The sequence below is a fragment of the Marmota monax genome, unplaced genomic scaffold (assembly GCF_021218885.2).
Source record: "Marmota monax isolate L192 unplaced genomic scaffold, Marmota_monax_Labrador192_F-V1.1 WCK01_AAM20220418_F8-fsc00113, whole genome shotgun sequence".
Lineage (NCBI taxonomy): Eukaryota > Metazoa > Chordata > Mammalia > Rodentia > Sciuridae > Marmota > Marmota monax.
This window is the reverse complement of record NW_026694479.1, coordinates 531,850-550,760: the sequence shown is the minus strand read 5'-3', so window position 1 is coordinate 550,760 and position 18,911 is coordinate 531,850. Positions and strand designations below refer to the sequence as shown.

Genomic DNA, 18,911 nt, shown 5'->3' with positions numbered 1-18,911 from the left:
GTGATTTGAGTTGCCTCCCTGGCTGGGTGAGAGGCTCTTAAACACAGCTGTTTCGGAGCCATTCCCCACCCTTTCCCAGGTCCGAGGGCTGGTCCATGCAGAGGCGTGCCTGGCCACTGACCTGAAGACCCAATCACTGCCCCTGACTTTGGGATGCTGCACCCCTTAACCTTCATTGGATGGGATTTTTCCCTTAGATTTTTTGTTCCCCAATAAAAGCTCACTCCCTGGCGTGCTCTCCCTCTCTCTCTAGTCTCTTCTGTAAACCTCGCCACCGCATTAGGTAGCTGAAGGCAGGAGCTAGGAGAAGCCGTCTCGGAGCTGGGGTTAAAGGTAATGAGAGTCTGTCTCTTTAATTTAAAACTCACCAGTAATTTCTTATGAACAAAACCTTCTTTCATGAAGCTCGTGCTGGTGGTGTGGCAGACTTAACCTAATCAGTGTGTTACTTCACTTGAATGAATTAACTGGGTGGTAGGTGGAGGTAGGTCTCTGGAGGAATGCCTTTGGGGCATATATTTTGTCCTTGGTGAGCAGAGTTCTCCCTCTGCTTCCTAGTGGTCATGTCCTGCGCTGCTTTCCTCCACCACATTCTTCCGCCCTAGTGTTTTTTCTGCCTTATTTCTGGCCCACAGCAGTAGAACCAACCATGGATTGAGACCTCTTAAACTGTAAGCCCCTGTATGTTGTTCTGGTTGGGTCTTTTGGTCCACGCTGATGAAAAAGCTGACTAAAACAATGGCCCAAAATCTCCCAGGGCAGTGTGGGACAAACTAAGTCTTGGGGCAGAACTGAGGGATATCCCTGGTTTAAACAGAGGGGCTCCGAGAAGTTCCTCTGTTCTTGTTATTTCTTCTTTCCTTGTGTCCTCCCCAGCACTGTGTTGTAGTCTGTGCCTTCTGCTTCAAGCCTCCGTGTCTCCTGAGCTGCCAGTTCTTTATTCTTCCTCTGAATCCACACCCCATCCTCTGACCTCACTGCTGTCCTCCCAGACACTACTCTCATAGAGGCCAGTGATGTTCTCAGGGGTAGCTGGCTGAACCACATCTCAGGCTCACTCTGCCAGTTTGCATTTTTTTGGTGGTGCCAGGGATTGAACCCAGGGCCTTGTGCGAGTCGAGCACTCGACCAACTGAGCTATATCCCCAGCTCCTGCAGTTTTGATAATACCTTTTTTTTTTTTTTCCACCTCAAGGACTTCAGGAAAGAAAAGAAAACAACAACTACAATAATGAAAAACAAGAATAAAACTGGGGCCTGTGCTTGTAAAGTCCGGAGAAAACACAGGTGGAGAATGACTTTGTGTAGCTGTTTTTTCACTGTCTCCCACCAACCCCCCAGGCTGGAGAATGACAATCAAAGGGCTGTTGACTCTTGAGGCTGTTTCTCTCTGGACACAGGGTGAAGTCCTGACCTGATGGGCTATTCTGCACGATGACTGAGGGCTCAAGCACCTCCAAACCTTTCAATCATGGGAGCTGACAGGCCTTTTACAATCTGACCAGAAGCCAACAGCCACAGAGGGCAACAAACTCAAAGGCTAAAACAACAACATACGGGGAATGCACTATTTCAAAATGGAACACATGTTAGATAGGAAATATATTTTAGACAAGATGCTTCAATAGTTTGAAATTAGCCTAATAAATATAATGTAATAGATATAAAAATATCTATAGTGCAATGATAGCGAAAACACTACATATCAAAAAATGGTGCGATGAGCAGAAGAATGCTTCAGGGGAAATTCATCAGGTCATATATCACAACATCAGAAGACTTACTTATATTCTACAATGGTTTTCTCAAATGCAGACAAAACAATATCCAATTCCATGATGTCTCTGGTCTTCCTCCCTTCTAGACACCAAATATGCACACTTTCAGAAGTATCTAGAATATTAAGATAAGTCAATTGAATACACTGATTTTTCATAATTTGGCTTTAGGTCAAAGGTTCTGAAAATAAAAATAGTCCTAGCAAATTGCTAGAGACCTATCACCAAAGAATCTGGGAGAAGCCATACTTCTTCCCATCCAGGCATAGTCCCACAAACCCATCTAAGCTCTCACTCTTACTACTGTCCACCTGGTTCTCCCATTTTGGGGGGTAGGGAAGTAGGGGAATTGAACTCAGGGGCACTTGACCACTGAGCCACATCCCCAGCCCTATTTTGTATTTTATTTGGAGACAGGGTCTCACTGAGTTGCTTAGGGCCTTTCTATTGCTTAGGCTGGCTTTGAACTCAAGATCCTCCTGCCTCAGCCTCTCGAACTGCTGGGATTATAGACATGTGCCACCACACCTAGTTCAGTTCTCCCATTTTTGCACAAGTAATCAAAAGCATCGCTGCCTTTAATTACCTTGCTGGGCCTTTATTGAATAGTCTGCTATTATCTAACAACACAACTAGTGATAAACATCTCTCAGTTGTATTTTCTAAATTTTAATTAACTGGTAAGCCATGTAGAATACATCAAGACTACTGAACACATTAATTTAAAAAGTTGTAACATAGTAATATGCTGGACTAGCAATCTGAAAACCTAGGTTCTCATTTGAGCTTCTTTCTTACTAGTCTTGACACCTTAGCAAATATTTAACCACCCAGGGCCCAGTTTACTCAATAGTGAAACTGAAGAAATGAAATATGTTCTACCAACCAGGTGTGGTGGCACATGCCTATAATCCTAGTAACTCCAGAGGTGGAGGCAAAAGGATATCAAGTTCAAGGATAGCCTTGACAATTTAGTGAGAATCTCTTAAAAGGAAACCTATAAAAGGGGTGAGGATGGAGTTGAGTGGTGGAGTTCAACTTCAATTCCACAAAAATAAGTTCTGGCTTTTGTTGTGATGTTAACTCAAGTAAGAAAATACCTATGAGTACATTTACAAAAGCTATAAATTATGCATTTGTAAGGTATTATTATCAGTTAATTTTGAATGAATATCCAAATTTTTGTATACTGTTAACAAACCAATGGAAACCAGTGACAGGATGGTCCTTTTTCCATAATTACTTCCTTATTTAATACTGCAAAGCTGATGGCATATGGATTCACACTGACCTGAGTCCAATGCTTGACCATCATGGATTAATAACAGCCACAAATTCTTTGCCACTTTTTCCCATTTCCCTTCCTTGATGACTGGCTTGATCAATAGGACATGATGGAGTGATAGGGTACCACTTCCAAGGCCAGGTCTTAAAAAGATCTGCAGCTTCTACTTTTTCCCTCCTTATATGCTCCCTTTTGGAAGTCAACCATCATGTGAAATTCTGACTGCCAAACAACAGGAAAGCCCAAGCTAGCCACATGGAAAAAAAAAAAAAAAAAATCACACGCGGTAACTAACTCCATGCACGATACACATGAATGGAGCCTACTCAGACTTCTACTCAGCCCAGTCACCAAATGAAGGTAGCAAATTAGAACTGCCCAAAGTAAAACTGTGAGGTGATCAAATGGTGGTGGTTATGAGTCTATTGGCAAACTTCTGTGAAGTGCCAAATAGTAACCACTGTTGGCTTTATGAGCCAACTACTCAGCCCTACCATTGTAGCATGAATGTGTTCAAATGAATGAATCTGGCTATGTCCCAATAAAAGTTTATTTTCAACAAAAGGCAAAGGTCATATTTGGACTGTAAACTGTAGTTTTTTTGACTGTTGTTTTAAATAATAAAAGTGTGGGGTACTTTGCTATGCACTAATAGATGCCTGAAACACTGGCTGATCCCAGTTAAGGTATGCAAGCTCAGACAAGTATTTTGACCTACGTCTCAATTTGTTTATCTGTAAAAATGGGGAAAACAATAGCATCTATCCTCCATAGGTTTATTATGAGGACTGGAGTAAGGATGGTATTAAACACTTAGTGTAATGACCAGCACACAGTAAACATTCTGTTGTTTCATTGCTATTAATTTACAAACTAGAAACAGGAATTAGTAAAAGGTACTCTGTTAAGGCTTCTAGACTAGAACCACAATGCAACTCACCTCAATTCAGCCACTATCCCAATTCCCAAATCCTCGCTCAGTTAAGCTCAACTTACTAGGATCTTTGGATAAACCAATAATCTATCAAAAGTAGTCTGGCTAAGTGCGGTGACACACGCCTGTAATCCCAGCAGTTTGGGAAGCTGAGACAGGAGGATCATGAGGTCAAAGCCAGCTTCAGCAAAAGGTGAGGTGCTAAGAAACTCAGTGAGACCGTCTTTAAATAAAATACAAAATAGGGCTGAGGGTGTTGCTCAGTGGCCAAGTGCCCAAGTTCAATTTCTTGTACCAAAAACCAAAAACAAACAAACAAACAAAAAAAAAACAAAACCAAAAGAAGTCTGGTTTTTCTAAATTAAGTAATACTAAATATTTTATTAATAGTCCAAATAAAAATCTTCCTTAAGCTCTTAATAGCTTAATAGATTTTTAAAGTTTAATTAAGAACCATTATATGCAACCTGTCCACCTTATATTTTTTTTTGGGGGGAGGGGTATCAGGGATTGAAACCAGGGGTGCTTAACCACTGAACCATATCCCCAGCATCCCACCCCCCCTTTTTTTTTATGTTTGAGACTGGGTCTCACTAAATTGCTTAGGGCCTTGCTAAGTTGCTGAGGCTGGCTTTGAACTTGTAATCCTTCTGCCTCAGCCTTCTGAGCTGCTGGGATTATAGGCATGCGCCACCATGCCCATTTTTTTTTGATTCAACATTTCTTATTTTGTCATTAGAATTTATTTTTTATTATGAGATATTTTATATACACAAAAACATTTATGTATGTGTGATGTAAAGATGAATAATAAAAGGAATACCCATAGGCCCACAGTACAACTTAATAAAGAGAACATTAATAAGATATTAGGCATCCTATGTACCTCCAACTTGTATCCCCTGCCACATACTATTCTGCATTTTGCATTTATCTTATTAGTTGATTCTATAGTACATGAATATAATCCTAAACAATATAGTTCAGTTTTGCATGTTTTTGATGTTTTCATATTTATGTTGATGGACCAAAAAATATTTTACTTTGTATTTCATTCTGGTAGAAAATATACCATGACTTATCCATAATTTCTACTGTGATAGGTTTTGCTAGCATAAAAAATAATGTCAGAACACTAAAATACACATTTCTTGGACAGGTGTAAGAACTGCTAATAAATGTAGCCACAAGCAACTATAGGTTTTGTTTGGTCTCATTTTCAACATTACCAGAGTTACCCAGGTGATTGTAAAAAAATTCTATCTTTTTATACCTGCAATTAAGGATTTCCACTGATGGTAATCTCCATTATATATGAAATTGAGACTAAAATATTTGCCAGTCTAGTAGGTGTGACAAGATGGCTCACTGTAGTAGTAACTTAGATTTGTATGATTAGTGATGGCTGTAGTTTGGATGTGAGTGTCCCCAAAGGCCCATGTGTTAAGGACACTATTGGGAGGTGGTGGGACCTTTGAGAGGTGAGCTCTAGTGGGGAGTCTTTAGGTCACTGGGGTGTGCACTAGAAGGAGGTTATAGGACCTGGCCTTTTCCTCTTACTCTCTTGCTTCTCCATCACACAGTGGGAAGTTTTGCTGTGCCATGTGCTCCTGCTGTGATGGACTTGCTCCTGCTGTGATGGACGTGCTCCTGCTGTGCCACGTGCTCCTGCTGTGATGGACGGTCTCACCACAGGCCCACAGCAAGGGGGCTAACCAAACACTATGGACCTCCAAAACTGAGAGCCAAAACAAACCTTTTCTCTTAGAGGCAGTATTGTAGGAGCAGAAAGGTGACTAATACAGACATGGATTCTTCAAAAGTTTATTCTACTCTGTTCTCTATTCAGTTAAAATTTATTGATGTCATCTGCCCAATTTTCTATTTGTCTTTTTATTCATTTTTTAGGAGTTTGCTAATCACATATAGTATCTTTTTTCAGATTTTTTTTTTTTTAATTTTGTGCCTTTCTTTATGGTCTCTTATCATCAGCTACTTTTGCCAGCTGCAGCAACTTAGCAAGACCCTATCTCAAAATTAAAAAAAATAAAAAGGAATGGAGATGTACCTCAGTGATAGAGCATCCCCAGGACAAAAAATAAAAAATAAAAGTGTTCATAGTGTCTTTACTCATAATAGCTAAAACCTGGAAATGAGTCAGTTGTCCATCATAGAGACTGGATAAGTTGTGTTATAGTCATGCAGGGGAATATTACACAGTAATAAGAATGACTCAAAACAGTGTGAATGAATCTCAAGAGTATATACTATGTGATTTTATGTATAGGAAATTTTAGAGCATGCAAAACTAATCTATGGTAGAAAAAACAATCCCAAGAAATTGCCTCTGGGGCTGTGGAGGAGTGGACTGACAGATACATAGAAAAACTTTCTAGATCAATGGCAAGCATTTATATTTTGATAGTGGTTTGAGTTATACGTTTGCATTTCCCCAAACTCAGCAACGACACACCTCAGCGTTTTATATGTACATTTTGCATTGCAAGAAAAAATGGTAGACAAATATTGAACTCTTAATTATTGACATGGAAGCTAAAGTATTTCAGAAGAACTGATGTCTATAATTTATTTTAAAATACACTAAAAGTGAAAATGAATTAAAAGGTGATAAAGCAACTATAATAAAATGTCAACTCTGAAACAGCCCATGAATATAAACTCTAAAATTCTTTCAGATTTGCTATATGTTGAAAATTTTCATGGCAATACACTAGAAAAAAATGTCACTCCAAAGTCACACATCCTTAATTTTTTGCAGTGGCAGTTTACTACTTCTACTAATGCTACTTTAAAAAAATTAAAACAAATTTTCTTTCATGAATTCCTTGAATGAATGACAAAATTTGTACCTGAATCGATGGCTTCTCTTCTTGATTTCTTCCTTTTTCCAGGAGATATTTTCCCTTTTTTCTGAGTTTTCTACCGGGGGTGGGGGTGGGATTAAGAAAAATTTTTAACATAAGGATTAAGACCATTAAGACCATGTTATCAAACTGTCAATCAATATTTAGCTATAATTCTCACCTAATTCTAAGTTATTTTTATGCTATCTAAATTAATATATGAAACACTGGGGAAATTAAAGTTTTTGGTTGATTTTTAAGAATGGTTGCAATGGGACTGGGGTTGTGGCTCAACAGTAGAGCCCACGCCTAGCAAGTGTGAGGCTCTGGGTTTGTTCCTCAGCACCACATAAAAATAAATAAAATAAAGGTATATTTAAAAAAAAAAAAAAGAATGGTTGCAATGGAGGAAGTTGAACCTTTATTACTTAGGATAATAACAGTATATGGAATTAGCTCAAATTTCTGCTGCATCCATGATGAAATACCAGCTGTTATAGCTCAAGTATGAAAGAGAAAACGGCTCCCGCATTCCTTTCTGGGTTCTTTGGCTGGGATGCAATGAAACTGACATAAGAGAAAACCCATGTTTAATTACCTAACATGCATAGGAGTTCTTGCACAGAGCATGAGACTTGAAAGGGTCAGATGATGGAAACATGCATCATCCCAAATTGTAGAAAGGAACAGAAATTTGGGCTTCCAAGGGATGGTGGTCACAAAAGTTACAGAAGGAAATGTATGGTGAGTAAAGGTTATCCTGCATTTAGGTAAGTCTCTGGGGGCGGGGGGGGGGGGAGCATAGCCGGGGGCAGCTGATGCAGTTGGAATAAGCTATTCGGAGCATCAGGAGTTTGTGTGGGGGTCCCCAGAAAGTCCTCAAATAAGTACTATATACACACATGAAGGGCGAGACTACAGAAAGTTTATAAGAAAGGGGTTATCGTGGGATTAACAACCTAACAGATAATAGAAGACAAGGAAATTAGATGTAGAAAATGCAGAGCTCTCAAATGGCTAACTGGTTTACTGTACTGACAAGTGGCTAATTGCAGAGCTCTCACTGACAAGTGGTCAGGCAGAAGGATCCATACTTAGGGATAAGAACTATAAACTATTAGAGCATGCGCTCTCAGACAAGACCATATTGCTCTCCATGGGGCAAAAACTGGTTCACTGTGTTTGGGGGGAGGATGATAAGGAGGAAAAATGCCTATTTAAAAAAGCTTCTTAGGACCCAGGCGCAGTAGTGCACACCTGTAATCCCAGCAGTTTGGAAGGCTCAGAAAGGAGGATTGAGAGTTCAAAGCCAGCCTCAGCAACAGTGAGGCGCTAAGCAACTCAGTGAGACACTGTCTCTAAATACAAAATAGGGCTGGGGATGTGGCTCAGTGGCCAAGTATCCCTGAGATCAATCCCCAGTAACCCCCTCCCCCCCAAAAAAAAAACCTTCTTAGGGAGGATAATAATGAAAACAGGTTGAGAAACACTGCCCTAGAGTAAGGCCTGTTCTAGAGCCACCCTATCAAAGCCTAAAACCAATCTCTGACCAGGTCCACCAGTGAGCCAGAGTGGAGACTATGGTGAGCAGAATTCTAAGATAACTTGGGTAACTTGTATAATCAAACTGCCCTTGAGTGTGGGTGGCACTTGTGCCTGATGGGCATTGCTCCCTTGATTGCAAGTATCACATAAGACCCTGCTGTGGTATCCTGCAGAGGTGTCTGGCTGGCTTTGAAGAGGAACAGGCCTTGCTGAAAAAGGGTCACATGACTAGTGCCTGAGGGCAGCCTGTGGAGCTGAAAGCTACACAGCTTCCAACTAGAGAGAAAATAAGGACCTCAGTCAAAATCTTAGATGAAGACCCTGAGTCTCAGATGAGATTTCAGTCCTGCCATAGACCTTGATTTCAGCTGTATGAGACCCTGAGTAGAGAATCAAGCTGAGTAGAGGGTGGACTTCTAACCTATAGAAAATGTGAGGTAATAGGGCTGGGGTTGTGGCTCAGCTGTAGAACTCTTACCTAGCATGTGCGAGGCCCTCTCAGAACCACATAAAAAATAAAACAAAATAAAGGCATTGTGTAAAACTAAAAAATAAATATTTAAAAAAAAGTAAAAGAAAATGTGAGGTAATAAACAAGTTATTTCAACCTCTTTGTGTGTGTGTGTGTGTGTGTGTGTGTGTGTGGTGCTGGGGATTGAACCCAGGGTCTTGTGCATATGAGGTCAACCCACTACTTCTGCAGTAATTTGTTACACAGTAACTGAGAACATATACAGAGGTGAGTCTAAAATTAGAAGTATTTAGAAAACACCTCAGGATTTTTCACAAACCATCCCCAACAAAGCCTACAGAACTTCACGATGATTAGCCAAACCTGCTAAAATAAAAGGTAACAATACTCACAAGATGACATAGAATTCAGTGCCTCAAAAACCAATCAACAACAATGTCTATTATATATCTATTAGATTAAAAATTATCACACAGGAAAATATGACCCATAGTCAAGACAGAAAAAATGCACCCAACAGAAACTGATCTGAAGAAGCCCAGATAATGCAGTTAGAAAACAAAGATTTTAAAGCAGCTATCATAATTATGTTTTAAGGAGGTAAAGGAAATGATGGTCATAACTCAATAGAAAATCTCCTCAGAGAAACAGAAATTACAAGAAAAGAGCTAAATGTAAATTTTGGAAGCAAAAGCACATAGCTAGAAAGAGAAAAATCATTAGGTGGTACATCAGTTGCCTGTGTCTGCTATAACAAACTATCACAAACTTGGTACCTCAAAACAGCAGAAATTTATCCTCTGAGAGTTATGAAGACTAGAATTTTGGAAATTAGCTCCAATGGGCCAAAAAAACAGAGGCATCAGCAGGATAGCGCTCTCTCCAGGGGGCTGAGGGAAACTCTTTCAGCTTCTAGTGGCTGTGGCATTCCTAGACTTAAGCCATATCACTCAATTCTTCCTCTGTCTTCACATTGTCTTCTCTGTCTAATCTTCCTCTGCCTCTCTTACAAGGATTCTTGTGAAGACATTTGGGCACACCCACGAAATACAGAGTAATCTGGAATTGGACATAGGCAAATCTTTTGGCGAGGAGCACCATTCAGCCCAATCCATATGGACTTAATTGCAAGCTATAATGGCAAAAAATAGTGAATTTGAAGACAGAACAATAAAATTCTATCCAATTTGCAGATTACAGAGAAAATAGATTTTAAAAGGACCAAAGTCTCAGGGACCTGACTAAAAAAATCTTGTGATTTAAAATAAATACAACTTCAAAATGAAGAGAGCGAGAACCACAAGAAAACTGTATTTGAAGAAATACTGAATGAAATTTCCCTGATTTACAGATCTGAAAAACTCATCAAGCCCCATGTAAGATAAATACAATATAATACATAGCCATATCAAAGTTAAAATGATGAAAACTAAGGATAAAGACATAATCTCAACAACAGCCAAAGAAAAGGAACATATTAAAGATATGCTTTAAAGTAAGGGATGAGACTATGTAGCTCAGTAGTTGCCATCTTGGAGATTTTTTGTCTCTTGCAGCTTCTAGTGGCTGTGGCATTATTTTTTGCCAATATAACTTGCATGCACATGGTCAATTGGGGGGTGGTAGAGTGAAACAGTTTTAGATAAACAAAATCTGAGAGAATCTGTCACCAGCAGAGAAATGCCAGATGATGTTCTATAGTCTGAAGGGAAAAGGTATTAGATAGAAATACATATTTACAAGATGGTAAAAGAACAGGAAGACAAGTGAGTAAAGACTATATTTTTCCCTTTATAATTTCCTTAAAAGATAATTGTTACAAGCAAAAATGACAACATTGTAAAGTTAGATTTATAATTTAAGTAGAATTAAAACATATGAGCAAAATGGCAGAGGATGGGGTGAATAAATGGAAATATAATGTTGTTACGTAATACATTTATATAGTGAATAGTAATTAATAGGAGAAATACATAAAGTAGTAATAAACTTTGTTAATTTAAGGATCTATATTTTTAACATACTAAAAATAAAAACTTAAAAGTGGCTAAGAAGCCAATAGAGAACAACAACAAAATACGTAAAGAAACCAAAATTAGTAACAAAAGATCAAAAATATAGAGAAGTAAATGTAAAACAAGGAGTAAGTGGGTCAACTTGAACCTAACCATGTTTAAAATTACATTGAAATAAATGTATTTTTAGAGGAGCAACAAAGCTAAAGAAACAGAAGGGACAGATGGAAAATAAATAACAAGACAGTGGGTTCAAAACCTAACCTATCAGTAACTACAAGTACTGGGGAACAAAATCCACCAAATTATGCTGTGTCCATGTACAAATAAATATACCACAAGGAATCCCAGCTATAATTATAGTATACTAATTAAAATACCAGTATTAGAAGGGAGGTCAGTAGAATAAGAGGAGTGGGGGAAGGAGAAGGGGAGGGAATGTACTGTGGAATGAGATTGGTGCAGGTAGAAATATGGCTTAATAATCCTCTGTTATATATTATAATTTTAATGTACTAGTAAAAAATGTTAATTTAAAAACTAAATATATCAAGCAATCCAATTAAAAGGGAGAGATTGTTAAATTGTCTATAAAAAATATATTCTAAAGGCAAAAAAACAAAACAAAACAAACAAACAAACAAACAACCCACAGACTGAATGTAAATGGATAAAAAAAGATTCACCATGCAAAGGAAACATAAGAAAGCACCTCTGGCCATGCTAACATCAGACCATATAGATTTTCAAGACAAAAAATATTATAAGACATTAAAGGGGAAAATTCCATAAAGATAACAGAAGCCATTCATTTAAAAGATGAAACAACTTTAAATAAGCATGTAATTAAAAACAGCTATATAGAGAATAGAATGGTGGCTACCAGAGGCCAGGGCAGGGGCACCAAGATGTTGGCTAAAGGAAGCAAGTTTCAGTTAGACAGAAAGAATATGTTTAGACTGTATTGCACAGCCTAGTGACTACAGTTAAAAAATAATGTGTATTTTGAGAAATAGCTGAGTAAATTTCAGACATTTCACCACAAAAAGATTATAGATATATTAACTTGATTTAATCATTCTTCATCATGTACATGTATCAAAACATCACATCATACCCCATATATGTACCCAATTATGAGCTCTTGATTAAAAATATTAATAAAAAGTTTTGGGTTAAAAAAAAAAAAAACAGCCCAAGCTTCAAAGAACTAAAGAAAATCCACGAAGCTGTGAAGTTAACAGACATCCTCTCTATGTAACGGATAGATATAGACTACCATCCCCTTCCCCAAAGCAATAATAAAAAGAAGTAACCACAGGAAGGAGACACAATATCTGAACTGCACTATCAACTGCCTTGACCTCAACTCATATTTACAGAAAAATATATTCAACAACTACAAAGTTAAAGTACTCATGGACGTCACCAAGACAGACCCTCCTGTGTAATATATTTCTATTTGTATAAGAAGAAAAAAAAAATACATTCATATTTGTATATGAAGACGAAAACTCTAAGAACATATAGAAATTAATCATGATGTTATCTGCCTGTGTTTAGTAAGTGGGAAGCTGGAAGCCAGAAGACAGAGAAGAAACATTTTTCAAACACAAGAATGAATTATTTACTCAAAACATTAAGCCAACTGAATGAAATGGCATATGAAAAACACAATCAAAAGATATTATGTGTTAAAAACCTCAGAACAAATATGACCAGAAATCTTGTGAGAGTGATCCCCCACCCCCACTGGCAATTGCATTTTATTTTATCTTTAAATATATATGAGAATGATTTTTTCCCTAAGGAAATGATCAAGGGTATGCACAGATTGAGCTGTAAGAAATTTGTCAAAGCACCAAATTTTTTTAAAAATATTTTTTTAGTTGTAGATAGACTTAATACCTTTATCTATTTATTTATTTATTTTTATGTGGTGCTGAGGATTGAACCCGGTGCCTCACACATGCTAGGCAAGTGCTCTACCACTAAGCCACAACCCCAGCCCTATCAAAGCACCAAAAATTTTTAAAATTGCGATTGTTCACCAATAAGAGATTAACTAGGGCTGGGGTTGGTACATTAACTATAGCTCAGTTGGTAGAGTACTTGCCTGGCACGCCCAAGACCCTGGGTTCAATCCCCAGCACCACAAAAAAAAAAAAAAAAATTAACTATCCAACTATACTATGGCACTTCCATGAATGGAATGTTATGCACTCATGAAAATGACACTGTAGAAAACGTAATGTCAAGTAGTGATCTCTTTTAGAGAGAAAGGCACAATGAAAGAGCTAGATGTATGGAGGAAAAAACATGATTATTTTGGGGTTATGGAAGTGTAGGTGAATTTATCTTCCTTTACATATCTTCTGGTTTTCTAAAATAAGCATTATTTTTAATAAAAATAATGAAATTCATTTTTTTAATATTTATTTTTTAGTTATAGTTGGACACAATACCTTTATTTATTTATTTTTATGTGGTGCTGAGGATTGAACCCAGGGCCTCACACTTGCTAGGCGAGCGCTCTACCACTGAGCCACAACCCCAGCCCAAAATTCATTATTTTTAATAAAAAAAAAATTTTAAAGACATAAAGAAAGAAAATGCTTTACTTTCCTCTCATTTTTCAATAAACTTTTTTCTCTGCACGTACCAGTTGACTTTGTGTTGCATGACTCTCTTTTTCAACAGAGGACTGGTCCCTGAGGGGTCCCAGACTTTGAGGAGGGACTGATTCAGCTGGCTTCTCCGCACATCCTGAAGAGGCCTCCGCACATCCTGAAGAGGCCACATCTGGAGCAGCTGTGTGTGGCTGTGTACTTACTTTCTCTGCCAACTTAACTTTTCTTCTTACGTTATCTTCTTCACTGCTTTCCGACTCACTAATGGGCTTGAGTTTTCTTGGCTATGAGGAAAACAGCATTACTGCCTTAGAAAACACAAATGCTTTTGATTCTTATTTTAATAGAAAACTACAGAGTTCACATTTCTCAAACTTAAGAACTGAACCTAATAGGTAAATGGCGACATGATCAATGGCTAGGACAGACCTAGACTAAAGACCACTGATGCCCCAGAATTCTGTCTTTGTAAATCACAAACTAATCACTAAAGTGTGTTTAATATAAATGCCATGAAAACTGACTAGGAACATAGAGATCTGAGACTTCTTTAGTAAAATATACTTCAGTTATAAAAATACTTCGTTTTATTATAAAAGTACTTTCTTTTTTTAAAAATATTTTTTAGCTGTAAATGGACACAATATCTTTATTTTTATTTATTTTTATGTGGTGCTGAGGATCGAACTCAGTGCCTCACACATGCGAGAGCTACAACCTCAGTCCATAAAAGTATTTTCAAAACATACACCATCAGTGGAAAGTGTGGTTACAGAATATTTTCCCTACTTCCATCAAATCTAAATAGGAAATGAGATAGTTTACAGAACAGTTTTCTCTATTTGCATCCAATATAAATAAAGTATGATATACCTTACAAATTAAGAAGAAATAATACTCCTACATACCTTTTTTGCACTATTTTTTATAGATTCATTTTCACTTGCTTCATTTTCAGAAGTGTTTGAGCTGTGCCAAAGAACAAGGCATCAGTATCTTGTACACATTTGACTTTTTTTTTTTTTTCCCTTTTGTGGTGCTGGGGATTGAACCCATGGCCTTGTGCATGTGAAGCAAGCACTCTACCAACTGAGCTATCTCTAGCCCCACATTTGACTTTCATTCATATGTCTTCTATAATTTGTTCATCCAACATGAAAACAGGCTCATTTAATGAGAAGATATCTACTCATCATGGCGAGGCCTGTCACCTCCCAAGCTGTTGCCCACAGCTTCCCAAACCCAGGCTACATCAGTTTATCCTAGGCAGGCGAGGATCAGTGGTCCATTACTTGAACACTTTGTGGTATGTCTGAGGGCACCCCTCCTTCTAAGGAACCACATCCAAGAACATGGACCATTGTTGGTACTAAAAGCTAATCCACAAGGCTCATCGTTAGGTGATAGAAAAGGAAATAGCTTCTTTTGTCCTTGGCAAGGAAAAATAACCCCAACTTCTGATGAGAAGTGAGAACTTTTTTTTATCTTTTTATCCAATTCAATATAACAAATGTTTCACATCATTCAAAAAAGGCAAAGTGTGATGCACACAACTACTTTAAAAATCAGAGCACCACCTTCCTTTATAGGGTTCACTGCCTGGTAGGAAAGCCAAAGGCGGTGCAAAAGGATAACTTGGCAAGCACCCAACAGAGAAGATGTGTACACCTGACTAGGGAATTAGGAAAGGCAGCATGGCTGGGACACTTGAGTTGACTTGTAAAAATACTTTTCTAGGCATAGCAGTATGAGGATGGGCATTTAGGTAGAAGAAATATAAATGTAAAAGCATGGTGGTTTAAAACAGCCTGGCATATTCGAGAAACAAAACAGTACAGAAAGAATGTGTTGTTCCAGAGAAGAAAATGCTAGGAAAGAAGTCATAGGATATAACTGGAGAAGACAGAGAGAGCCCCAAAGGCAGGATGCTCAGATCTCCCTACAGTTAGCGGGCAGCCTTCAGACAGAGTCCTGGGATCCCCTGAAGCATCTGTGAGCAGTCTTGGGCCACTAACAGCATGATGAGTGTTCTTGGGCCTGGTCATCTCTGCCTAGTATAGTTGTCCCTCAACAGGCAACCTTTCCTCCAGGGTTCCCTGGGAGGTTAGCCAGAACCATCTCTGGCCAATCTGATTCACCCAACTTCAACTTTCACAGATGTTTTAACAAACCTCTTCCATTCCTTCTTTTTTTCAGTATCTACTTATCTAAGGATTCAATCTGGCACAGGGGCCTTCCATGCCATGCAAGTGGTCAATGGAGAGCCCCTAAAATGTGGTAGGAATAGAGATAAGAGTCCATCTGGGAACTAGAGGAAACAGAGGAGAGGGTGATTCAGGATTCCCTGGCAGGAAACAACTGCAGGGAGCATGTGAGAGTGGCCTGTGACAGCAGCTGCAGGGAGATGGCAGAGGCATGAAGACCAGAAGCAGTAAGATTCATGGCACAGAACATGCCAGAATGATTCCCAGATGGCTGGATTTTACGTGACTGGATGGACAGCAGGATCATTAATCTAGAAAACACACAAGGAGTTTGTTGACTCCTTGAAAAGGCTGGAGCTCAGTTTTGCCTTTTGAGTCTGAATGCCTGTGGGCATCTAGGGAGATAGGAGCAGGACATCCTTCTCCACCCTCCTGGAGCAACACAGCACCAATCCCTGCTCAGGAAGAAAGCTGGACAAGAGAGACGGACTCAGGATACAATGGCATACAGGTAGTTAAAACCATGTAAGTTGGGGGTGGGTGGCAAAGAGAGGGCTAAAAGCAGGGCCACCTAAACCTAAGACAGGGAAGGAGAAGTTAAGGAAGAAGACAACTGAAAGTCCCTTGGGAGGATCTGAAGGACTGGTGGCTGCCATCTCCATGAGTCCTAGGAAATGCTGGTGATCTCTCCCCCCAGTGCCCCCTCCTGCCCTGACTTCCTTTTGTATTATACATAAATCCTGTCTTATGGTCCCAAATGATGTCTTTTGTTTAGACTTAGCAGGAGACCAAAACCAAGGTTACCAAGAACATCCTCCTCATTAATGGACATGTCAGCCCTCACCCTACTCTGCTTCCTAGCTGCATTTATCACCTGCTTATTCTCTCTTTTTTTTTTTTAAAGAGAGAGAGAGAGAGAATTTTTTTAATATTTATTTTTTAGTTATCGGTAGACACACCATCTTTGTTTGTATGTGGTGCTGAGGATCGAACCCGGGCCGCACGCATGCCAGGCGAGTGTGCTACTGCTTGAGCCACATCCCCAGCCCCTGCTTATTCTCATTCTTTCTCTCTCACATAGACACCAGTACTTTTGTGAATAAACCCTCCTTGTTTTTTCTTTCTCCTCTTGCTACCTTTTCTCTCTCCCCCTTTCCTTTACCTGGACAGAAGATGCTGGTTGTTTTTTTTTTTTTTTTTGGGGGGGGGGGGTGGGAGGATGTCAGGGATTGAACCCAGGGCCACTTAACCTCCGAGCCACATCCCTAGCCCTTTTTAATTTTTTATTTAGTGATTAGACAGGATCTCACTAAGTTGCTTAGGGCATGGCTAAGTTGCTGAGGCTGCCTTTTAACTCAAGATCCTCTTATTTCACCCTTCTGAGCCTGAATTGAGATTACAGCATGCACCACAGTGCCTGACTGTTGCTGGATTTTCTTGCCATCTCAAAAGTGGGTTTCGTACCATCTATATACAATAACTTCAGTTTCCCTCCAGCTTAGCCTTCTACTCTGAGCTCCAGACTCAACAGACAATGGTCTCTTTGACCTCTGCCTATCAAATCCATGATCTCCCTACAAAACTCAATCTCCTAGCAACCCTCATCTTTGTCAATGGCACCCCCAGCAATCCATTTATACAAGCTAGAAACCTGGGAGCTGCCTATGCCAGGAACTCTTCTCCACCCTCCTGGAGCAACACGGCACCAAGCCCTGCTGATGTGCTTTACAACTCTGCTTGAGCTCCTCTCCATCTCTGCTGCAGTTACCCTAGTCCCTGCACCGACTATTAAAACAGACTCCAAACTAGTCTGTCCATTCCACTCTTGCCCCTTTTATATCCATTCCTCACATGGCAGTAGGAGAGATCATTTTAAAGTGCAGGTTTGATCATGTCACTCTCTCCTTAAAATTCTTCAACTGCTTTTAGGATAATGGCAAAACTCTTTACCAAGTTTATTAGATAGGAGTAGTATCGATGTAAAAATAGAATATGGCTGAAACAAGACACTTTCTTTACCTCTTAGCAAAACTTCAGAAGCAACTTAGGGCTGGTATAGCAGCCCCGTCATCAAGATGCAGGTTCCCTCTATCTTACTATCCCATTTCTTAGTACAGTGCCTTATGGTCCGAGAGAGAGACATTATTGTAAACCTAGAGTCTAATACAGAGGTACCTAGTCTATGCTCAGTAAATGCTTGTGGAAAAAACAATAAAAAAAATCTAACATTTGAAAGTTTACTACATACCTATCTGTTTGAAGAACTTAAGGGGATGAATTCATCTGAACTGCAGAAGGTAGGTTGCATTACCATCCCACTTTCCAGATGAAGGAACCTGGAGGTTAAATGTCTTTCCCAAGGTCAAATACTTGGTAGTGGCAGAATATCTGAACCCAGCACAGTGGGTCCAAGGTCAGTCACCTTAGCCATGTCACTACACTGTACACAGGAAGATGAATTCAAATATTCACAGAGTGTGTATCAGGTGCCAGGTTGAGTTCTAAGAACCTGATGTACAGCAATGAACTGTAGAACTAAGTCCTACTCTGTCTTAAGTTTCCATTGTGGACAGAGACAATGAACCAATTAAAACATAAGAATTAAATATTGGTTGGGTAGAGGTAAAAGCTATGAGGAAAAAAAGAGTAAAGACGAAAGAAGGTGGTATTTTCTGGGAGGTACTGGAAGACTGCTTGATCTGGTGGTGCCTGAAATCCCAAAGGAAGCATGCAAAGATAGTGGGCCACCCAGTCACAAAGAATAGAACCTGCAAAAGCCCCGAGGTAGTGTATATTTAGGAATTTGAAGATCAGCAAAGAGGCCAAACCAAAGTAGGGTTGTTTTTTATCCCAGGAATGCAATGCTTTAATACAGAAAATCTACGATGAAGGTTAAATAGTAAGACACCTAATTTTTATAATAGATGAATTGCAATATAATTCACAACTCATTATTAAATATACCATCAAGAAGATATTCTTAGAAACATCTTTAGTGTTCAATATCAAACACAGTATTTGGCATAGAATAAATGCTTAATTTCTAAAACTGAATTAACTTAAAAACATTAATGTAAGAAATTCATAGCTTTCACATAAACGATCAACCACAACTGAGAACATAAAATGGAAGACCCCATTTATATAAATTGCCAAATACAAAAAAAGACAAATTACTTGGGAA

At 38.9% G+C, this 18,911-nt stretch overlaps 1 protein-coding gene across 1 annotated transcript in view; it reads right to left on the bottom strand.

The window, feature by feature from the left end:
* Window positions 1-18,911, bottom strand: part of Cenpu (centromere protein U) — a 38,755-nt gene that overhangs the window by 10,463 nt on the left and 9,381 nt on the right. Inside the window, exons 5-8 of the mRNA XM_046419080.2 lie at window positions 14,432-14,492; window positions 13,556-13,807; window positions 6,868-6,937; window positions 1,785-1,893 (exon numbers count right to left, since the gene is read on the bottom strand). Of these exons, the coding sequence (XP_046275036.1) occupies window positions 1,785-1,893; window positions 6,868-6,937; window positions 13,556-13,807; window positions 14,432-14,492 (492 nt within the window). The remainder of the gene's footprint in view (window positions 1-1,784; window positions 1,894-6,867; window positions 6,938-13,555; window positions 13,808-14,431; window positions 14,493-18,911) is intronic.